The sequence below is a fragment of the Schistocerca cancellata genome, chromosome 3, assembly GCF_023864275.1.
Source record: "Schistocerca cancellata isolate TAMUIC-IGC-003103 chromosome 3, iqSchCanc2.1, whole genome shotgun sequence".
Classification (NCBI taxonomy): domain Eukaryota; kingdom Metazoa; phylum Arthropoda; class Insecta; order Orthoptera; family Acrididae; genus Schistocerca; species Schistocerca cancellata.
The window spans coordinates 952,903,235-952,928,277 of NC_064628.1; the positions used below are offsets into that span (position 1 = coordinate 952,903,235).

At 42.8% G+C, this 25,043-nt stretch overlaps 1 protein-coding gene across 1 annotated transcript in view; it reads right to left on the reverse strand.

Moving 5' to 3' along the window:
* LOC126176674 (transient receptor potential-gamma protein-like) overlaps positions 1-25,043 on the reverse strand; it is a 361,376-nt gene that overhangs the window by 177,670 nt on the left and 158,663 nt on the right. The window contains 1 exon segment of the mRNA XM_049923834.1: positions 7,912-8,045. Coding sequence (XP_049779791.1) covers positions 7,912-8,045 — 134 coding nt within the window.

Sequence of the window (25,043 nt, forward strand, 5' to 3'; positions counted from 1 at the left end):
TATAGACTACGCCTTGGTTTATGGATAGTGCTTTTGATTAGTTACCAAAACTTCCTCATTCCCCGTTTCGAAGCCGGCCAACGCTTAGATTTTAAATAAAAGTCATCAGCAATGGCAGCCAAAGATTTCACCCTCATTCTGCCAACGGCCTTGTCAAAGAGGGCGGAGGAGCGGACAGAGGTTGGGGGCGCTCTCTTATCCTTGGGGTGGGAAACTGCCTCTAAAGGCGAAGAACCAGCAATGAGTAACGGCATGAGGATGCAGAGGGCAATGGAAACCACTGCATTATAGACACGTAACGTGTATCCACAGGACATGTGGCCTGAAATTGAAAAAGTGTCATGATGATCTCTCCATTGGCAAAATACTCCTGATTATATCCCTCTTCGGATCTCCGGGAGGGGAGTGCCAAGTGGGAGGTGAACATGAGAAAAAGACTGAATAACAAACGAAAGGATAACGTTCTATGGGTCGGGGAGGGGGGGGGGGGTGGAATTCCAGAAGGTCGGAAAGCTGGAAAATGAGAAAAGGGAAATGGATGGCTCCATCTAGATACAGTGGGGATCAGTGAAGCGAAAGAGACACTTAACAACAAACAAAACAGCTTCCCTTCTGCTCTGCTGCTGGCGGAGTCCTGTGCATATGACGGTTAGTTACTGACACGTGATCACAGGCGTTGCCGACACGTGGCGTTGCAGGGGTTCCCCGTTTTAATAGTCACAGAGACGTTAGTGTTCTGGTTGTCGCAGCACAGACGAGGTTCTCCTGAGCAGGGCGGAGGCCCCTGGCGGAGTGATTCAGACCACGGAAGTGTGCCCCAGCCAGCTGCCACGTAGAGACGGTTGCATGAGGGACTCCCTTTTGCAATTTATTGTAATATTGTATTAAAGTTCTTTTCAGCCCTATTTGCTTCCTACGGCTGTGGTGGTTATTGTTTACAGTGTACGTTTGGCAATGTGTTGTGAGTGGACACACTGCTGTTTACAAATATACTATCCTATAGCGTTAGACTCTTCTAAGAGATCCTCATACTGACGTCACACACTAATCATGTAGTGATAATGTCGACTTTGCACGTATTTGTTGCAGTGTGTTATTTATTTAACTCGAGATGTGGGCGCATTTCTTAAAATATCAGGCTGTGCTTGTTGTTTAACACGGGATGTCGACGTAATAACTCTTAATTGTTCAGTCTCGTATTTAGGTGTGTGTCTTTGTAATATCGAGGGAGAATTAACAAAATAGTAACGAATTGTAAATAGCAATAAAGGGATGTGGTCATATGTCAGTATCCTTGCAGCTCGCAGAAGGTAAAAGGAGGAATGTATTCGTTGTTAAATAACGCATTGTGAAAATTGTTTAATGCAGGATATTGGCATATTTTGTTTGAAATAACGTGTTTTGGTAACTGTTAAACATTTAAAATCTCGTATTTCCAAATATCTTAGACTGGAAATGTGGGTAATCGGAGGAAATCTGTAAAATTATTATGAATTAGAATGGGAGATGTGACTGCTTACAGAAAATGTCATGACATGATTTAATTATAGTAATTCAGCCACACACCGTAATGTGAAAGTGCCTTTCTTTGTAAATTACGACTATATTTTCCGCCGTTTCTTCAGCACGATAACTTTGCTGCTGGTGATTCCTCCTCTCGCTATGGTGCACAGACCTCGAATGATGAATGGCACACAACCACTCTAGTGAGAAAAGGGGGAGAGGGAGAAGGCATCCACCATTTTAATGTGTTCGTGTTGGTCTCTCCCCCCATGAACCATGGACCTTGCCGTTGGTGGGGAGGCTTGCGTGCCTCAGTGACACAGATAGCCGTACCGTAGGTGCGGCCACAACGGAGGGGTATCTGTTGAGAGGCCAGACAAACGTGTGGTTCCTGAAGAGGGGCAGCAGCCTTTTCAGTAGTTGCTGGGGCAACAGTCTGGATGATTGACTGATCTGACCTTGTAACAATAACCAAAACGGCCTTGCTGTGTTGGTACTGCGAACGACTGAAAGCAAGGGGAAACTACAGCCGTAATTTTCCCCGAGGGCATGCAGCTTTACTGTATGGTTAAATGATGATGGCGTCCTCTTGGGTAAAATATTCCGGAGGTAAAATAGTCCCCCATTCGGATCTCCGGGTGGGGACTACTCAAGAGGACGTCGTTATCAGGAGAAAGAAAACTGGCATTCTACGAATCGGAGTGTGGAATGTCAGATCCCTTAATCGGGCAGGTAGGTTAGAAAATTTAAAAAGGGAAATGGATAGGTTGAAGTTAGACATAGTGGTAATTAGTAAAGTTCGGTGGCAGGAGGAACAAGACTTTTGGTCAGGTGAATACAGGGTTATAAATACAAAATCAAATAGGGGTAATGCAGGAGTAGGTTTAATAATGAATAAAAAAAATAGGAGTGCGGGTAAGCTACTACAAACAGCATAAGTGAACGCATTATTGTGGCCAATATAGACACGAAGCCCACGCCTACTACAGTAGTACAAGTTTAGCCAACTAGCTCTGCAGATGATGAAGAAATTGATGAAATGTATGATGAGATATAAGAAATTATACAGTTAGTGAAGGGAGACGGAAATTTAATAGCCATGGGTGACTGGAATCCGACACTAGGAAAAGGAAGAGAAGGAAACATAGTAGGTTAATATGGATTGGGGCTAAGAAATGAAAGAGGAAGCCGCCTGGTAGAATTTTGCACAGAGCATAACTTAATCATAGCTAACACTTGGTTCAAGAATCATGAAAGAAGGTTGTATACATGGAAGAACCCTGGAGATACTAAAAGGTTTCAGATGGATTATGTAATGGTAAGACAGAGATTTAGGAACCAGGTTTTAAATTGTAAGACATTTCCAGGGGTAGATGTGGACTCTGACCACAATCTATTGGTTATGAACTGTAGATTAAAACTGAAGAAACTGCAAAAAGGTGGGACTTTAAGGAGATGGGATCTGGATAAACTGAAAGAACCAGAGGTTGTACAGAGTTTCAGGGAGAGGATAAGGGAACAACTGACAGGAATGGGGCAAAGAAATACAGTAGAAGAAGAATGGGTAGCTTTGAGGAATGAAATAGTGATGGCAGCAAAGGATCAAGTAGGTAAAAAAGACGAGGGCTATTAGAAATCCTTGGGTAACAGAAGAGATACTGAATTTAATTGATGAAAGGAGAAAATACCAAAATGCAGTAAGTGAAGCAGGCAAAAAGGAATACAAACGTCTCAAAAATGAGATCGAGAGGAAGTGCGAAATGGCTAAGCAGGGATGGGTAGAGGATAAATGTAAGTATGTAGAGGCTTATCTCACGAGAGGTAGGATAGATACCGCCTACAGGAAAATTAAAGAGACCTTTGGAGAAAAGAGAACCACTTATATGAATATCAAGAGCTCAGATGGAAACCCAGTTCTAAGCAAAGAAGAGAAAGCAGAAAGGTGGAAGTATATAGAGGGCGATGTTCTTGAGGACAATATCATGAAATGGGAGAGGATGTACATGAAGATGAAATGTGAGATATGATACTGCGTGAAGAGTTTGACAGAGCACTGAAAGACCTAAGTCGAAACAAGGCACCGGGAGTAGACAACATTCCATTAGAACTACTGACAGACTTGGGAGAGCCAGTCCTGATAAAACTCTACCATCTGGTGAGCAAGATGTATGAGACAGGCAAAATACCCTCAGACATCAAGAAGAAAATAATAATTCCAATCCCAAAGAAAGCAGGTGTTGACAGATGCGAAAATTACCAAACTATCAGTTTAATAAATCACAGCTGCAAAATACTAACGCGAATTCTTTACAGACGAATGGAAAAACTGGTAGAAGCCGACCTCGGGGAAGATCAGTTTGGATTCCGTAGAAATGTTGGAACACGTGAGGCAATACTGACCCTACTAGAAGAAAGATTAGGGAAAGGTAAACCTACGTTTCTAGCATTTGTACACTTAGAGAAAGCTTTTGACAATGTTGACTGGAATACTCACTTGCAAATTCTGAAGGTGGCAGGGGTAAAATACAGGGAGCGAAAGGCTATTTACAATTTGTACAGAAACCAGATGGCAGTTATAAGAGTCGAGGGGCATGAAAGGGAAGCAGTGGTTGGGAAGGGAGTGAGACAGGGTTGTAGCCTCTCCCCGATGCTATTCAATCTGTATATTGAGCAAGCAGTAAAGGAAACAAAAGAGAAGTTCGGAGTAGGTATTAAAATCCATTGAGAAGAAATAAAAACTTTGAGGTTCGCCGATGACATTGTAATTCTGTCAGAAACAGCAAAGGACTGGGAAGAGCAGTTGAACGGAATGGACAGTGTCTTGAAAGGAGGGTATAAGATGAGCGTCAACAAAAGCAAAACTAGGATAATGGAATGTAGTGGAATTTAGTCGGGTGATGCTGAGGGAATTAGATTAGGAAATGAGACACTTAAAGTAGTAAAGGAGTTTTGCTATTTGGCGAGCAAAATAACTGATGATGGTTGAAATAGAGAGGATATAAAATGTAGACTGGCAATGGCAAGGAAAGCGTTTCTGAAAAAGAGAAATTTGTTAACTTCGAGTATCGATTTAAGTGTCAGGAAGTCGTTTGTGAAAGTATTTGTATGGAGTGTAGTCATGTATGGAAGTGAAACGTGGACGATAAATAGTTTAGACAAAAAGAGAATAGAAGCTTTCGAAATGTGGTGCTACAGAAGAATGCTGAAGATTAGATGGGTAGATCACATAAGTAATGAGGAGGTATTGAATAGAATGGCGGAGAAGAGGAGTTTGTGAAACAACTTGACTAGAAGAAGGGATCGGTTGGTAGGACATGTTCTGAGGCATCAAGGGATCACCAATTTAGTACTGGAGAGCAGCGTGGAAGGTAAAAGTCGTAGAGGGAGACCAAGAGATGAATACACTAAGCAGATTCAGAAGGGTGTAGGCTGCAGTAGGTACCGGGAGATGAAGAAGCTTGCACAGGATAGAGTAGCATGGAAAGCTGCATGAAACCAGTCTCAGGACTGAAGACCACAACAACAACAATTGTTGGTCTAGAGAGAAAGGCGGGAAGGATCGCAGGAGGAGTTTCCCAACTCCCTATGGGCGAGTATCAGGCTGCACCCTGTACATACGTAATGCAGTTGCTCGATGTGTGGGGATTCCGTGGGAGCAGGTTGTGTGCCTCTTCAGCGTTGAGTCCGCGGCTGGTGGCCTCGTAGTCGCGTTCTCCCTTCCCGACCACGGGGTTCCAGGTTCGATTCCCGGCGCGGTCAGGGATTTTCACCTGCCTCGAGATGATTGGGTGTTTGTGTTGTTCTCATAATTTCATCATCATTCACGGAAGTGGTGAGATTGGACTGAGCAAAGGTTGGGAATCTGTACGGGCGCTGATAACCCGCGCAGTTGAGCGCCCCACAAACGAAACATCATCATCATCATCTTCAGCGTGACCTTGAAGTTGCTTCAGGTGCACGGGTAGAGCTTCTGGAAGTCTGCTCTTATCACTAGAACCGACAAGGTAAGGTCGTTATCTGCGCCAGGACCCACAGTGCTATCCTACTGCAGTTTCCGTAACTGACCTTCCAACCTAGCTGCAGGTGTGGACCTAATTTCGTAGAAAAATGATACGAGCGTTTCTTCTGTGCCGTACTTACCACAGATATGTTCGTTTTGGAAATGAAGCTGGAATGACGCTGCTCTTATCAACGACATATACCGCAAAAAGATGCATGTTCAACGTGTTGTAGTTCTTTTTGTCAAAAGTGAGTGTCTGAGAATGTTTGACGTCGTGCTGGAACATCAACGGCTGTAGTTGTTACAAATGAAGAGTATCAATCCATCATCATCATCATCATCATTTAAGACTGATTATGCCTTTCAGCGTTCAGTCTGGAGCACAGCCCCCCTTATACAGTTCCTCCATGATCCCCTATTCAGTGCTAACATTGGTGCCTCTTCAGTTGTTAAGTCTATTACTTCAAAATCATTCTTAACCGAATCCAGGTACCTTCTTCTCGGTCTGCCCCGACTCCTCCTACCCTCTACTGCTGAATCCATGAGTCTCTTGGGTAACCTTGTTTCTCCCATGCGTGTAACATGACCCCACCATCTAAGCCTGTTCGCCCTGACTGCTACATCTATAGAGTTCATTCCCAGTTTTTCTTTGATTTCCTCATTGTGGACACCCTCCTGCCATTGTTCCCATCTACTAGTACCTGCAATCATCCTAGCTACTTTCATATCCGTAACCTCAACCTTGTTGATAAGGTAACCTGAATCCACCCAGCTTTCGCTCCCATACAACAAAGTTGGTCGAAAGATTGAACGGAGCACAGATAACTTAGTCTTGGTACTGACTTCCTTCTTGCAGAAGGGAGTAGATCGTAGCTGAGCGCTCACTGCATTAGCTTTGCTACACCTCGCTTCCAGTTCTTTCACTATGTTACCGTCCTGTGAGAATATGCATCCTAAGTGCTTGACACCGTCCACCTGTTCTAACTTTGTTCCTCCTATTTGGCACTCAATCCGTTTATATTTCTTTCCCACTGACATTACTTTCGTTTTGGAGATGCTAATCTTCATACCATAGTCCTTACATTTCTGATCTAGCTCTGAAATATTACTTTGCAAACTTTCAATCGAATCTGCCATTACAACTAAGTCATCCGATATGCAAGACTGCTTATTTTGTGTTCACATATCTTAATCTCACTCCGCCAGTCTATTGTTTTCAACATATGATCCATAAATAATATGAACAACAGTGGAGACAGGTTGCAGCCTTGTCTTACCCCTGAAACTACTCTGAACCATGAACTCAATTTACCGTCAACTCTAACTGCTGCCTGAGTATCCATGTAAAGACCTTTAATTGCTTGCAAAAGTTTGCCTCCTATTCCATAATCTTGTAGAACAGACAATAACTTCCTCCTAGGAACCCGGTCATATGCCTTTTCTAGATCTATAAAGCATAGATACAATTCCCTGTTCCACTCATAACACTTCTCCATTATTTGCCGTAAGCTAAAGATCTGGTCCTGACAACCTCTAAGAGGCCTAAACCCACACTGATTTTCATCCAATTGGTCCTCAACTAATACTCGCACTTTCCTTTCAACAATACCTGAGAAGATTTTACCCACAACGCTGATTAAAGAGATACCTCTGTAGTTGTTACAATCTTTTCTGTTTCCATGTTTAAAGATTGGTGTGATTACTGCTTTTGTCCAGTCTCATGGAACCTGTCCCGACTCCCAGGCCATTTCAATTAACCTGTGTAGACATCAGTCCAATTGGCATTAATTTAAATTTTGCTGGCGGCTACCTCCATTAGACCAGTTTATATTCCATGTGAGGGAGCGTCGGTGTGCAGAGGCGCCGTGTGTGTGGCCGCAGTCGGCGGTGGTGTGGACACAGCTGCTGCTCGTGCCGGCGCTACGCGTGGACTCGAGACTCGGCACACGGTGGTTGTTGTGCAACGGAAACCGGCAACCACCAGTAAAATTAAAATTAGTGCAGATTACAAAGAACGTCTTTACTTGAGGCACCATTCTCCCTCTATTAATATTTGTGGCAGAGGCAGACTGGTGATCAGTGAACTCGTGTAAGAACATAAAATAATTGCAACTCGTTGTTCCGGTAGGAACAGAATATTCATCTTAGTCTTCATGCATATTTTATATCATCGGCGGCAACAGGTACTGGAGATGTACTTGGTCTTCAGCTTTGTGCAACCGTGCTAATAGTCCGTGGGTTCCAACGGCGTCTACCTCGGTTGTTGTCTCCATTTTGCCTTATCTAAAATTGATATTGCAATTTAAAATATCTCTAATCTAGGAGCAACAATCACGGGCAGTCTTCGTAGAAATGTCTGTTAGTAACGAAACCATATTTCAGCTTCGTAAAATGAGATAATCACTTACCGCAAGAGAAGGCGAAGAGTACTAAAACGTAGAGGAAGAAGAACTTCATGATGTCCAGCACCATGCGGCTCAGGGAGACCTGCAGAGGTCCCAGGTACGGGTTGACGGAGAATATGTACACCAGCTTCAGAGAGCTACAAACAAGAAAACAGGGCGGTGTCTTAGTGTGCTGCAGCCAAGCCCTGGTTATCAAAGTGCTTTAGATTAACACTCGATGCTAAACGACATATAACATTTTTCTGTGTCAGCCATATTTTCCTATACGCCCAGGACAGGAGAATGTTGCAGGTGTACATCTACGAAATGCTGCAGCTCCACAAAATTGTTTTGTAACTTTCCTCACCATCTTTACACGATTCTGTATAGGTTTGCTGGTTTGCGCTACCCCCGGAAATGATTTTTTTGAGTTGTGTTCGCGTTTTGAGATTTCTGTACAGGTGGAGAAGTAGAGCGCCTCTCATGTCTTTTGAAATACCCGGGCTCTGGCTCTAGGTGGCGAACACAGCCGAGTGGGATGGAAGTGTTCCGACGGCGACCTGGGTTTGCAACCCGCTTCCAAACGCGGGCTAGGGTGCCTCAGGGGGCAGGTGTGGGAGGGGAGTGGGGGGTGCGGAGGCAGTGCCTGGCAGCGCCGCGCTCGTACACGGGGCCCGAGCCAGCCTGCCGAACGCAGGGACTGGGGCCACGCTCTCCTGCAGAGAGCCGGGGCTGTTAAACCTCCCAACAAAACGGAATTCTCGTATTTCCTTACCAGTTCACGTGCAGCTGCGAGTGAAACAACTATTCACTGTGCGTTGTATGTGTTATTTTAGCTTATTCTATAGTGAATTTTGGGGCTCAAGTAAGAAGTGAATGGGTAAAATAGTAAATCAAGTAATTTACTTGTTCCCGGAACCTTTCAATTTACGCAAGTTTTGAAACAGAAGAATTATAACTCGAGAGGCTACGTAGACCGACTTTAACAATTTCACTGACAGTTTAAGCGAAGTGTCGTCAGTTCGATAGAAAATTTAACTCCGAACTGTACAGCAAGGATGAAAGGCTGTGTAGTGGTGATACGAAAAGCGTCTTATTCTGTTTCTCTTATTGCTATTTGTAGGAGATATTTTGTCGACTAAACACCGAGTCTGTGACATTCAACGTCTCCATGAGAAAACTAGAAAACACAAACTTTTTTCGGTGTATGCAACAACGTTTTGAATCTGGCAAGTCTAGGCAATGTAAATGTAGCTACCCAATTAGACATTGGGTAAGCAGTTCCGCAGCATTACTCAACCAAAAAGTTACCGGAAATACACTCATGTTCAGAAAAAAACAGAACACCTCGAACGACTAGAGACAGGATGTTCGTATTGACAGGACAAGTTCTCGGTATGTTCTGCAAGAACCATGTCGGCCCGCGGATTCGAGGTCAACATCGATATTGGCGCGCAACACCACCTGCCGGTAAAATGTACCTGCGGCTCACGTCGTTGTGACTCGAGCAGACGTGCAGGATGCCTTGTTGAGGTATGCGAGAACAGCCAATCACTGAGGCTGAAAGAGGCACACTATTGGAGAACAGTACCGTCAAATCACGTTATTGGTATCAGGGAATGTGATGCATCCATATCGTTAACTGCTGCTCGTGTGGGACGGTTTCGGCAGTCCAACGGATCTGCGTAGAATTCTGCACGAAAGGACGTAGAACATGACGAGATGGGTGAGGTCCCCACCCTCCCCACTAGAAGATCGACGCCTCATCCGAATGGCTTGCAGTACAGATGTGCGTCCTTCTCGCCCCTGGCGCAATAGTGGAACACTGCAACACGTTGTACATCATCCGTTGCCGTTTATTACGCCACGGCTAACGTACGCGTCGTCCACTTCTCTGCCTACCTTTGACGAATGTGCAGAAACGTGCTAGACGGCAATGGTCTATGGAACGATACCAGTGGCGATAGCAATGACATCAGATAGTCTTTTCAGACGAACCGAGGTTCTGTTAGTTTGAAAACGATGACCGCATTTTGGTTGGCAGACAGGGAGCGGCATCACAGTGATTGCATTCGTAAACAACATACAGCACCAACTCAAAGCCTTAGGGTGTGGGGTGCTACTGGGTATAACCACAAACCACAGTTGGTGCGTGTCCAGGGCGTTGTGACCAGCGTGACCTGCGGGAATGACGTCCTGCGAGCCGTGGTCCTACCCTTCCTGCACAACACCCCAGACGCCATTTTTTTTTTAGGAAGACAATGCACCACCATATTTTGCTGCATGAACACGTGCCTTGTTGGTATCACAGGACGTCAGGCTTTTGCCACGGCCCGCCACTTCACCAGACTTGTCGCCAATCGAAAATGTGTGGGATATGGTGAAACAATGGGTGCACCGTTGTGACCCAGTGTCAACCACCACAGATGACCTTGGAGCCATGTGAATGCATCGTGGATGGCTATGCCAAAGGATACAATTTGAGCTTTATACGCGTCTATGCCATCATATATGGAACAACAAGTTGACAAGGTACAGTCGTGGACAAAACGAGCGAGACCCCTCGCCTTTTCGTTATGCTGATCCGCACGGCTTTAAAGTCTGCTACACAGCATAACAGGCAAGGCGACGAAGTGCTACCAACATACTATGCACAGGCGTGAGATTGACAAACTATCTGAACTTTTTTAGGCTGTTTTCAATAATCTGTAAGACTATATTATTGCTGATTAGTGTGTTAAATACAACACGTAAATATAAGACAGAACTGAAAGAAGAAACGCTAATTGGTATGAACTGTACCAATAAAAATGAATTTCAACTTATCGAGATAACATAACTGTTTTAGTAAGACAAAGAACCCCGGATCGTTACGAACTAGCAAAATATTATCCGCATTCTGCCGCGAAACGGTCTGTGTCAACGTTCAGACCAGTCATACTGACCTACCACGAAAGTGTGCAAATTTAGCAATGCGTGAAGATTCATAACGAAATTCAGTTAAAAATCATTCAGTGCCACACTTAAGTCAATTCCATTATTGACAGAAGCGGAAAAAGTAGGCAGTAACGTGTATGAAATTCTACAAGAGTGTCATATTGACATGCACAGGGCGCCAGTACAGAATAAAGGTAGCGATAAAACGTATTGGGGGCGCGAGAATTTCTTAAAATTGCTTTACTGATACGCTAGCAGACAACGCAGGCAAACAGCCCTCTATTATTACCCCAGACATGAATAAGCCGGCAATTTCGCAATGAAAATGGTAAAATGATCTGCAGATTCTGTTGCATAGAGCTTTCTGGGCTCAAAAACATGAATTTTCTTTCTTTATGTCACCGCTTATGTGACAATCGTTCGGGATGTTTATCGAATTAGCAAAATACTGTTATTAGAGAGTAAATTTAGTAGGATTTTTCTGCACCACCCCAGGAAATAAACGGCTACACAGCTGCCAAACGTATTCTACACTGTTTCCAATTCTCCGCTAGACTCGCCACAGCCGGAAAACGTTCATTAGCCTAAGTGTTTCTTAAGCTAGCTAGCAATGGGAATGTTCGCACTTGTAAACCGCGGTAGCATTAATACTGGGATGTGAATTACCACGTGTATAGGCAAATGGATTCTATTTACATTCCTGTAAACTTGATTTGGATCGAAATCGTAGCTACGATTAATATGCTGATGTATCGACTACAACTAGAAAATTTCGAATAAAGAATTGGAAGTGTTATTTATGCGGCCCTCATCTTCAGTAGCTGTCGTAGCTGTTTTCGTTGTTAGGATTTCGTCACATAAACCGGTAAAAACGGAACCCTACAAGTCTCACTTTCTTGACCGTCTATCGGTCTACGCAATCCTTAAAACCCTTTTACCTCCAGAATGGGGGGACATAATAAGCGGAAATGTATCGCACTTCTTGCGGTAACCGGTCCCTTGGTGGTGTAAAGAAGTGAGCTTCTGTGTCAACGCAATCTAAAGATACGGCCGTTTATGTAAAGAAAATTTACGTGAAAGGTCAAAAAATGGCTCCAAGAACTATGCGACCAAACTGCTTATGTCATCAGCCCCTAGACCTAGAACTACTTAAACCAACCTAACCTAACACACATCCATGCCCCGGGAAGGATTCGAACTGACGGCGCAAGCAGCCGTGCGATCCGCGATATGAAAGCACGGCTAACCCTCGCCGGCAAGCTGTTAATATCATCTGATGTTGCTAACAAGTTATTTACTTCTGGTGACTGATTTTCTGCGCAGTTCATTTAAGATAGAATAACGAAAATATATTTGATGTTACGGAAGACGAAAGACGCCAAATTCATTTCCCTCTCTTTACCTATGATGTTAGTTTCACAATCTGAGCATACGTATTATCCATAACCACACTTTAGCGCCACTCAGATATGTGATTGAAACACATTGGCGTACAGTTTTAGACATAAAAACTGACCGCCGGCCGGCCGCCACAGAGACTAAATTCGAGTCTATTCACTTAAGGGGCTCCGGAACGCCCTATACTTGCAATGTTAAAATAACGCTTATAAATTACATCTTTCCTCACAAAGTACTTGAGGTAGGAAGTTGAACTTTTTACAGATTATTTATTGGAATATGGGCTACAACTTAGCACAGGGATTTTACAAAATTTTAGTTCAATTAAAGATGATTTTTTTTCAATTGTAATGAAAATTCACAACATTTTTTTGCAATTTTTTATTTATATATTCAAAAATATACAGTTTTTTGAAAAAAAGGCTATGTTAAATTATGCAGAAGGTACTGTGTAACATTTACTGAAAGTTTGAAACAAATATGTTTGGAAGATCCTTAGAAAACATGTAATTAGTATGAGAAAATAAAAGTTTTGGGAATCGAGCGACAAAGATTGGATTAACTTTTCAGTGCATTCCAGGTCCACAGAATGGAGTATCTTCATCCTCTGCAAACTCCTCCTCCAGCTTCCTCTTGTTCCTCCTCCTGTTTACTCTTGCTTGTATTTCTAGACTCTTTACAGCCCTGTCTGCAGCCCGAATGCGTTCCATCGCTCGTACCATGTTAGAACCTATCTTCATTCCCATATTTCTAAATACCTTGCACCTTACAATGTTGCCATCATTGAAAGTCGCAACAGCATCATACACACCAAAGTGAAGTGTTTCTATTCCAACAAATACAGTCTTGGGAATTCTCGACCGTATAACACTATTTACACTTTCATTGGGGTTTTGAGTTTTTCCGTGAATACACTTTTTCAACAGTTCGGTTGCTGCTAAGTATCTGAAAATAGGTTTTATCACCTCCATTATTGCATGAGGCAGACTATGCTTTGAGTGTACACTTCACCAGGTAGCAATCCTTTGTTATATTTACACCAACTGTCTTCTTCTTTGGGACACAAGCTATGTTGGGGATTTTCATCGGTTGAAGAAGTATGAAAAAAAAGAGCCCAAACAGCCTTCTTCATTTCGTCGACACTTTGTGTATTTTGCCTAATAGCCATTCCATAATAGTTCTGTATTTTGTCAATTACACTGTCAGTTAACCTTCCCTTCCCATCCAACCCTTTACCATCACTGAGTTTTTGTTTTTTGTACGAAGGTTTCAGTCGCCGAAGTCTTGTTCCCATTCGCTTATGTACGTGTCCAATACACTCAAATTTCTGCACTACAACATCACCACCATAGGGCTTCAGTCCTTGAACATGTTTGAAACTTTTAGAATCACCGTCACCAAGGTAATTAACATATCGCACAGCGCCACAGTGGGTCACGCCCATGTAGAACACATTTAAAAAAAAATTTAAAAATAGTTGTAGTCTTCGGAATTGAATAAATTATATATCTATTAATAGGTAATAGTCTGCAGATTCAGAAAACGCAAAAAAGTAAAAATTGAACTTTTCATGATTTTGAGCCTTTCCGGAGCCCCTTAACGTGGGCAATAAAACTGACCGGCCATCTGCACAACCTGGCAACACTGTAAGATGCGGAAGTGTTAGGAGGAAGGTTGTCTACTTCCGAGATGTTCTCGGATTGTGTGAGCCCGTGGTCTAGTCCTAGCCGGCACGGTAGCTCAGCGTGTTCGGTCAGAGAGCCGGTTGGCCTCTGTAATAAAAAAACTGAGTGGAAGGATACACCACAGAACATGAACAGGATGTCCTGCGGCGTCCGCGACGACCAAACACAACGATCAATGATGAACACAAAAAAAAGTGGTAATCGTCATGCATTCTAAGCTTATGGTCGCCTGTTCGCGTCCAACTATTTTTTTTTTTACCACATTTCGGTCTAAAGTTATGAGTCTGATTGAGCATCGAAGATAATTCGCTTAACATTCTACCCACCAGCAATAACAAGTATTCCAGAAACAACTCCCCACGACAGCTCGTGGCTGCGCCGCGATCAGAACAGCTTACGCTCGAGCGTTTCCTCGCGCTGCAGCGGCTACCGGCCACCGGCCAGACGCCACCCGCCGCCTGAAATCCGGCGCCGCCCATGTGAACGCGGCGCCACGCTGTCAGTGTATGTATCAACTGTGTTTGGAGCGAGTGCTTTTGGTAAAAATACGCCAGAAAAAGATATTCGTGTTTCAACAAAGATCGTTCCGGCATGAATGATTTTCCACATTAAGGAAGTCTCGACTACTGATATATGTGATAGATTACCATTTAACCATCATGCGACATTTGCATTCAACAGGCAAAGTTCAGAAGTCTGGTGCAGGAATACTGCATGCTCTAATTCGAAACAACAAAAATCAACGGAGTGACTATTATTGAACGTCATCAGGTCACTCATCGAGCATTCCTATGCAGTACTGTTACTGGTGACGTTTTGTGATGCCTTTATCGTTAACTTCCTAAGAAGAAATGAAAGGCTGAGAACCACCAAAAGACGTAAACTCGAGGAAAGAGTAGTGTGAACATAATATTTTACATCTGATAAATCCAAAAGTGTGTTTTGGGCTACGAATTCAGCCCCCCAGGGTGTGTGCAACACAGGTGGAATTTGTTGCCAACAACTCAGACACCTTTCGGTCGTAGTGTAAGAAAATCGAGCAACAAAACTACATCACCTGTGCTACTGCCTGATAACGCACTATGTTGATTTGAGAAACAAAACTATCCAGGAGATTGATAGGAAAGTCGTCTCTACGGCACTTGTATTGATAGGGAAGTCCTCTCTCAAGCACTTGTCCCTCTCGTCATATATTTGTAAAATTTTACCTTTCCCGCCCTTGATCGATCAACCGTCAAGGCAATTCATTTCTAGACGAAAATACTCTTAAAACTACTCTGGTTTAATGACATCGTTAGAACCAGTAAGTTTCTACAGGCATAGAATTTGTAAACAACTTTAGCGTTGTCAGATCGTTTTAGATATCGTAAAAGAAAATTCTGCTGCTGATTAATTTCTCTTTGATAATTACTGTTGCGTTTAGTAAACTAATGGAAAATGCAATTAAAATATTCACTGTACTAATACAAATTAAATTCAGCTTACTACTGAAACATCACGACGGTAGTCTACCTTAATAAAGCATTAAGTGTCTGTGAGACGATTGAGCCAACTTTAACACGGATTAGTAGGATATTACCGACTTTTGACTTCGAAAAGATCTGTGCATTGATGAGTGTATATTTTTTACTGGGGCTCTGAATGAGCCTAGTCATAAGTCGCTTGTTGATGGGCCGGCCGCGGAGGCCGAGCGGTTCTAGGCGCTTCAGTTCGGAACCGCGCGACTGCTACGATCGAGGGGTCGAATCCAGCCTCGGGCATGGATGTGTGTGATGTCAGGTTAGTTAGGTTTAAGTAGTTCTAAGTTCTAGGGGACTGATGACCTCCGCTGTTAAGTCCCATAGCGCTCAGAGCCATTTGAACCTTTTTGTTTGTTGATGGGTGTGATTTCTTTGACAGAGTTGATGATAGATCTGTGTTCGAGAAATGCAATGCCGAAGATTGGTACGCCTTTCGCTACTTTTTGTTTTATTTTGCTCTTGAAGATACAATGGTTTCCCTAATGCAAAGGTTTCATTGTCAGTTAGTCGTGGTTCTTGAGGAGCAAGGATGAGAATTTTTTGTCGGTGGATTTCTTTTGTGAGATTATTTAGTTTTCGTGTTTTTATCAATGTATCGATGTTTACTTTTAAATGCATGTTTCTTGCTTATAGGGAAATTTACCAGAGATCTTCGATATTCTCTGCCGTGCTAACCTCGACTCCCCAGAATCCGAAAATCCAACTGCCGCCTGTCAACAGCCGGGTTGTGTAACACCTGTGGTAAAGTTGACTTCGCTTGCATAGTTCATATTTGCTTGTGTTTCATTGGTTTGGCTTGGGTGATACCAGGACCGGACGGGACCAGAGGGTGTTGAAGCCTTTGAAAGCAAATATTTTCAGCCAAGCTCACTGAGCTAACAGACGGTGACCAGAGTAGCAGTGATTTTCCCTCAGACGTGTCTGGATTTTGGATTCAACGGATTTAGTAGCCGTTCAGGATTGTGTTAGTATTTGGTTCACCCCTAGTATTTGATTTCCTCGGTCCCACCCATATGGGGGAGGGTTTCCCCCATCCGCCACACGCGATTATTATTATTATTATTATTATTATTATTATTAATATTATTGTCAGTATGTCATCAGCAAATCCGATATGGAGTATCTTCCCACCACTGAAATAGATGTGTATTGTTCGATTCAGTACTTCCATCACATAAATGTGGATTATAATTACGTTACATTGCTGCTAGTAGTCATATTTCTCACTTTTTCTTAGACGGTTCCTACCTGTTACTCCCTCATAGGAATTTATGTGCGCAGCATTGTTGCAATACAGACGTTCACATTATCCGATTTCTGTAATTTCGTTTCGATACCAGATAGATCTAATCATATTCAGCCAGGCAGTCTTAATGTGAATATCCGACTACGACTCTCATCATGTGATAGACTGGGTAAATCACATTCTTAATAGGGTTGTTGAATATAGATCACTTATCTATGACAGGGCCGAAATTCTTAAACACTGTGGAAAATATAATCCAATGTGCTTATTACAAATACGTAATTTAAATATAAATATATGAACTATCGAGTTAGCAGTTTATTTACAGGAGCAGAGCGCCATCCATCATAGCAGAGCAGTGCGAGATTGGTTTCAGGGACAAGAGAGGATAAAGCTGTTGCTGTTTGTTCCACTATCACCAAACATCAACCAGATAGAGAATATGTCGGCAGAGGTAACAAGGCCATTGCCACGTGGATCTACAAAAGCAAGCGACCTTTGGACAAATATAGAAAACATATGTTGGGACGTAAACCATCACGCTAAACTGTCGACGACTTAATGAAATCAATTCCCCTACGCCTTCGAGAAATCTTACGTAATGATCGTGGATGGGATGGTTACTAAAAGTATAAAAAATGTTCAAATGTGTGTGAAATCTTATGGGACTCAACTGCTAAGGTCATCAGTACCTAAGCTTACACACTACTTAACCTAAATTATCCTAAGGACAAACACACACTCATGCCCGAGGGAGGACTCGAACCTCCGCCAGGATCAGCCACGCAGCCCATGAATGCAGCGCCCAGACCGCTCGGCTAATCCCGCGCGGCTACTAAAAGTATACTCGTCCACAAAACCCATGTGGACAGTTATCTGATAAACGGTGAACCTTTGCTTTGTCGCAGCTCTTTAGCATACAAGTCCATTTACTTTCAGGCTCCTCCTTACAATTCTTGCACAATCTGAATCAATACTATTAACATTAGAGAGACAACCAACTATAAATAATTTGGTTCAAATGGCTCTGAGCACGATCGGACTTAACTTCTAAGGTCATCAGTCCCCTAGAGCTTAGAACTACTTAAACCTAACTAACCTAAGGACATCACACACATCCATGCCCGAGGCAGGATTCGAACTTGCGACCATAGCAGTCGCGCGGTTCCAGACTGTAGCGCGTTTAACCGCTTGGCCACTCCGGCCGGCACAATAAATAATTCATCAAACATGACTGTAAGTATTTTAATGCGATGGGAAGTTAGAAACTGAATTTTCACCCAACCCACGTCCTGCGTATTACGTTAAGTAAGATGGATTAACTCGATCGTATCGTTAGCAGAGACAGTGCGCCCTTGTTGTCGAGGCTCGCGACAAGAGCAGCTATCAGCAGTGCCCAATGCCGCCGCGATTTGTTTATGTTGGCTGAGCGTGGACACTGCAGCAGACGCTTCGCCATAAACAGAAAGAAATCCCCTTGGCTCTGACCGCAGTGAGCGGATATCACTGCCTGCGTGTTCTTATAGTACCCAACGTGAGACTCTACTCACAGGTGCCATGGAGCAATTGCAACGGGTATCATGTCATTAGTCATCAGAATATTAACCAGTGATGAAATGTCCGCTCTATTTGAATCCCAAGAAAATAGGAACCTTCTCACAAAGAAAAGTGAGGTGATATCAAAATTTATCCAACATACAAAAATTAACTGCAGGGCTTTCATGTATGCAGTAGTAGCACACAAGGAAATATCGTGTCTTGGAAGCGTATATTTCATTTCCTCTTCTCATATTATCGCCCTAGTTTTAGTATGAAGTGGGAAAATAAACACGAAAAACTTAAGTTCCTGAGAAGCATATAAGTCATTTCCTCTTCTCATAACATAACTTTTGTTTTAGTATGAGGTAAAAAAAAAATTTTCATCTGCCATCGTTGCTGTATTTCAACGCGCTGTGACAGTGTGGACGTCGGTCCTTCGATAATTAAGATGCAATTGTTTTTTGAGGCAATAGAGGTGATTTGCGAACATTTGTCTTGCCATCAAAATAACGGGACTCCAACGGCATCCAATCCTTAGTCATACATTCGTGCCGGAGCTAACCTATGCCATATACATGCGAATTAGACTGTAGTTCATATTTAGTCAAATAACGAATGGTCAGTATACAAGTATGCCGGCCAGGATGGCCGAGCGGTTCTAGGTGCTACAGTCTGGAACCGCGCGAGAGCTACGGTCTCAGGTTGGTCTCCAGTCTCGGACATGGATGTGTCTGATGCCCTTAGGTTAGTTAGGTTTAAGTAGTTCTAAGTTCTAGCGGACTGACCACCTCAGACGTTAAGTCCCATAGCGCTCAGAGCCATTTGAACCGTTTTTGAAGTATACAAGTATTTACAAACAGTAGAAGCACGATTGCAGCGAACTGATCACTAAACCAAGTGCAACATAGAGTACCTGTGTAATGAGTCATTCCAGCTGCATAGCTGAGGGTAATATTTTTTAAGCAAGTCATTGCAGAAGAATGTAATTCCCGCACGATGATCTCTGTAGTCATACTGTATCATTAGCCGCCCGCAAATGTAATACTATGTTCGTTAAATCGGATTACTCAAGCTGAGGCCAAATGAAGACAAGCGGCGACGCCACAAAACTATCTTTACTTAAGTAGGTAGTCAGCGCTAAATTATGTGCGCCGGTATTAACGTTGCTGTAAGCAGTTTGACAGCATAACACCACCACAACTACTGACAACCTGAACCATTATCAACCCGCAGTTGTAACTCGCAGTGATTACAAGTTTCTCAAGCTTGTCAAAAATAGCGGTAAGCGCCTTTGAAGTTCCATTTCCATTACGCCTAGGACGGAGAGAATCCGAAATATCAGTAATAGGTCACCTAGCGAAGAGAAGTGTCCACGTATTTTCTCAAGCTCTTGCAGTTTAATGGTAATGCAGTTCCAGATGGTTTCGCACTAACGGGTTCTTTTCGCTATCGGAATACTCATATGGGAATTATAGAAGCGTAATTGCTAGAACGTTCAACTACCTTCATAACACCTCATTCTGGATTGAACACGACTCGCAAAGAGACGTTAATTTGACGTTTCCATCCATCTCCTGACGTCTTACTGAATGAAGTCTGAAGTCCACGCACAGTTGTGTTGCCTGCCGCAAGGATTCTGTGAAGTGTTGTGGCAGGTGGCGGTCATTGCTGAATACAGACATGTGCTCCAGGGGAACTCGTCTTTGTTGCATTTTTTCCATGCCGTAATTAGCGCAATAACATAAGCCTTGTTCTGCTGAAGAACTTGATGCCCACAAGTCCTTAAATAAGGATCTCCTAGCGTGAGTAATGCATGAAAGGAAACAGACTTTTGGACAAAAGAATGGACAGCTCCCTGCTTTTTGCGTTTCCGATAGCGCCTACGATAAGAATCTGGTGTCATATTATGTTTCAGAACCCTAAACCGTTTATTTTTTTACCTCATACCAAAACAAAAGTTATGATATGAGAAGAGGAAATGACTTATATGCTTCTCAGGAACTTGAGTTTTTCGTGTTTATTTTCCCACTTCATACTAAAACTAGGGCGATAATATGAGAAGAGGAAATGAAATATACGCTTCCAAGACACAATATTTCCTTGTGTGCTACTACTGCATGCATGAAAGCCCTGCAGTTAATTTTTGTATGTTGGATAAATTTTGATATCACCTCACATTCCTTTGTGAGAAGGTTCCTATTTTCTTGGGATTCAAATAGAGTGGACATTTCATCACTGGTTAATATTCTGATGACTAATGACATGATACCCGTTGCAATTGCTCCATGGCACCTGTGAGTAGAGTCTCACGTTGGGTACTATAAGAACACGCAGGCAGTGATATCCGCTCACTGCGGTCAGAGCCAAGGTGATTTCTTTCTGTTTATGGCGAAGCGTCTGCTGCAGTGTCCACGCTCAGCCAACATAAACAAATCGCGGCGGCATTGGGCACTGCTGATCGCTGCGCTTGTCGCGAGCCTCGACAACAAGAGCGCACTGTCTCTGCTAACGATACTATGGAGTTAATCCATCTTACTTAACGTAATACGCAAGACGTGGGTTGGGTGAAAATTCAGTTTCTAACTTCCCATCGCATTAAAATACTTTACAGTCATATTTGATAAATTATTTATTGTTGGTTGTCTCTCTAATGTTAATAGTATTGATTCAGATTGTGCATGGGCACGAAAACACACACAGACACACACACACACACACACACACACACAGTCATTGATTCCAGTGAGGGTGACAACTACTGTGTGTTGAACAACACATGCACCAGTCAGTTCCTCAGTTGGCGTCGAGTGGATGAGTTTTCTCAATTACCTTGCATTGCAAGAATTGTAAGCAGGAGCCTGAAAGTAAATGGACTTGTATGCTAAAGAGCTGTGACAAAGCAAAGGTTCACCGTTTATCAGATAACTGTCCACATGGGTTTTGTGGACGAGTATACTTTTAGTAGCCGCGCGGGATTAGCCGAGCGGTGGGCTGCGTGGCTGATCCCGGCGGAGGTTCGAGTCCTCCCTCGGGCATGTGTGCGTGTGTTTGTCCTTAGGATAATTTAGGTTAAGTAGTGTGTAAGCTTAGGTACTGATGACCTTAGCAATTGAGTCCCATAAGATTTCACACACGTTTGAACATTTTTTATACTTTTAGTAACCAACCCATCCACGATCATTACGTAAGATTTCTCGAAGGCGTAGGGGAATTGATTTCATTAAGTCGTCGACAGTTTAGCGTGATGGTTTACGTACCAACATATGTTTTCTATATTTGTCCAAAGGTCGCTTGCTTTTGTAGATCCACGTGGCAATGGCCTTGTTACCTCTGCCCACATATTCTCTATCTGGTTGATGTTTGGTGATAGTGGAACAAACAGCAACAGCTTTATCCGCTCTTGGCCCTGAAACCAATCTCGCACTGCTCTGCTATGATGGATGGCGCTCTGCTCCTGTAAATAAACTGCTAACTCGTTAGTTCATATATTTATATTTAAATTACGTATTTGTAAAAACCACACTGGATTATTATTTTCCACAGTGTTTAAGAATTTCGGCCCTGTCATAGATAAGTGATCTATGTTCAACAGTCCCATTAAGAATGTGATTTACTCAGTCTATCACATGATGAGAGTCGTAGTCGGGTATCCACATTAAGACTGCCTGGCTGAATATGATTAGAACTATCTGGTATCGAAACGAAATTACAGAAATCGGATAATTTGAACGTCTGTATTGCAACAATGCTGCGCACATAAATTCCTATGATGGAGTAACAGGTAGGAACTGTTTAAGAAAATGTGAGAAATATGTCTACTAGCAGCAATGTAACGTAACTATAATCCACATTTATGTGATGGAAATACTGAATCGAACAATACACATCTACTTCACTGGTGAGAAGATACACCATATCGGATTTGCTGATGACATAATGACAATAATAATAATAATAATAATCGCGTGTGGCGGATGGGGGAAACCCTCCCCCATATGGGTGGGACCGAGGAAATCAAATACTAGGGGTGAACCAAATACTAACACAATCCTGAACGGCTACTAAATCCGTTGAATCCAAAATCCAGACACGTCTGAGGGAAAATCACTGCTACTCTGGTCACCGTCTGTTAGCTCAGTGAGCTTGGCTGAAAATATTTGCTTTCAAAGGCTTCAACACCCTCTGGTCCCGTCCGGTCCTGGTATCACCCAAGCCAAACCAATGAAACACAAGCAAATATGAACTATGCAAGCGAAGTCAACTTTACCACAGGTGTTACACAACCCGGCTGTTGACAGGCGGCAGTTGGATTTTCGGATTCTGGGGAGTCGAGGTTAGCACGGCAGAGAATATTGAAGATCTCTGGTAAATTTCCCTATAAGCAAGAAACATGCATTTAAAAGTAAACATCGATACATTGATAAAAACACGAAAACTAAATAATCTCACAAAAGAAATCCACCGACAAAAAATTCTCATCCTTGCTCCTCAAGAACCACGACTAACTGACAATGAAACCTTTGCATTAGGGAAACCATTGTATCTTCAAGAGCAAAATAAAACAAAAGGTAGCGAAAGGCGTACCAATCTTCGGCATTGCATTTCTCGAACACAGATCTATCATCAACTCTGTCAAAGAAATCACACCCATCAACAACCAAAAGGTTCAAATGGCTCTGAGCACTATGGGAGGTCATCAGTCCCCTAGAACTTAGAACTACTTAAACCTAACTAACCTAAGGACATCACACACATCCATGCCCGAGGCTGGATTCGAACCTTCGACCGTAGCAGTCGCGCGGTTCCGAACTGAAGCGCCTAGAACCGCTCGGCCACCACGGCCGGCCCATCAACAAGCGACTTATGACTAGGCTCACTCAGAGCCCCAGTAAAAAATATACACTCATCAATGCACGTGTCCCCACCAACATCGAAAATAAGAAAAACATCGAAAATGTCGAAAAATTGCTGAACACACTCGAAAATACTATAACAAAAATTCACCAGGATGATGTGAAAATACTAATGGGAGACTTCAACTCTCTATTTGGGACAGAAAAAATCTGTAGAAAAATCTTTGGTACAAATTCAACACACCGAAACGCTTAGACCAACGGCACACGTCTGACTGACATTTGCCAACAATTCAACCACAAAAGGATGTCTTCCCACTTTAGGAAAAAACCAGTTCCCAGGTAACATGCTTAGCTAACAGGCGCAAGCTGCTTTCGTTCGCCTTTCGAGATCGCTGAAAGCCAGATTTTTAATTCTTTTGTAGCACAGCTACAAGCAAGCTGATAAAAACTCAATAAGGGAATCGTACGACAACGCTCGAGCAAAATTCGTCTCGCTACTTTCAGCATCTCTTAGTGTCAGAGCGAAAACCTTACGGTACAGCCAAATTCATAATGCCACCGTTGTTCTCTGCCGACATATTGTTGTGAATACATAATTTTATCTATGAAATGTCACATTTTCATAATACTTACGAATGGTAGAGGAAATGAAATAAATACGGATCTTTTCGAAGTCAAAAATCGGTAATATACTAATTCGTGTTAAAGTAGGCTCAATCGTCTCACAGACACTTAATGCTTTATTAAGATAGACTACCGTCGTGATGTTTCTGTAGTAAGCTGAATTTTATTTGTATTAGTACAGTGAATATTTTAATTGTATTTTCCATTACTTTACTAAACGCAACAGTAATTATCAAAGAGAAATTAATCAGCAGCAGAATTTTCTTTTACGATATCTAAAACGATCTGACAATGCTAAAGTTGTTTACAAATTCTACGCCTGTAGAAACCTACTGGTTCTAACGATGTCACTAAACCAGAGTAGTTTTAAGAGTATTTTCGTCTAGAAATGAATTGCCTTGGCGGTTGATCGATCAAGAGCGGCAAAGGTAAAATTTTACAAATATATGACGAGAAGGACAAGTGCTTGAAAGAGGACTTCCCTATCAATACAAGTGCCGTAGAGACGACTTTCCTATCAATCTCCTGGATAGTTTTGTTTCTCAAATCAACATAGTGCGTTATCAGGCAGTAGCACAGGTGATGTAGTTTTGTTGCTCGATTTTCTTACACTGCGACCGAAAGGTGTCTGAGTTGTTGGCAACAAATTCCACCTGTGTTGCACACACCCTGGGGGGCAGAATTCGTAGCCCAAAACACACTTTTGGATTTATCAGATGTAAAATATTATGTTCACACTACTCTTTCCTCGAGTTTACGTCTTTTGGTGGTTCTCAGCCTTTCATTTCTTCTTAGGAAGTTAACGATAAAGGCATCACAAAACGTCACCAGTAACAGTACTGCATAGGAATGCTCGATGAGTGACCTGATGACGTTCAATAATAGTCACTCCGTTGATTTTTGTTGTTTCGAATTAGAGCATGCAGTATTCCTGCACCAGACTTCTGAACTTTGCCTGTTGAATGCAAATGTCGCATGATGGTTAAATGGTAATCTATCACATATATCAGTAGTCGAGACTTCCTTAATGTGGAAAATCATTCATGCCAGAACGACCTTTGTTGAAACACGAATATCTTTTTCTGGCGTATTTTTACCAAAAGCACTCGCTCCAAACACAGTTGATACATACACTGACAGCGTGGCGCCGCGTTCACATGGGCGGCGCCGGATTTCAGGCGGCGGGTGGCGTCTGGCCGGTGGCCGGTAGCCGCTGCAGCGCATTGCTGGTGGGTAGAATGTTAAGCGAATTATCTTCGATGCTCAATCAGACTCATAACTTTAGACCGAAATGTGGTAAAAAAAAAATAGTTGGACGCGAACAGGCGACCATAAGCTTAGAATGCATGAC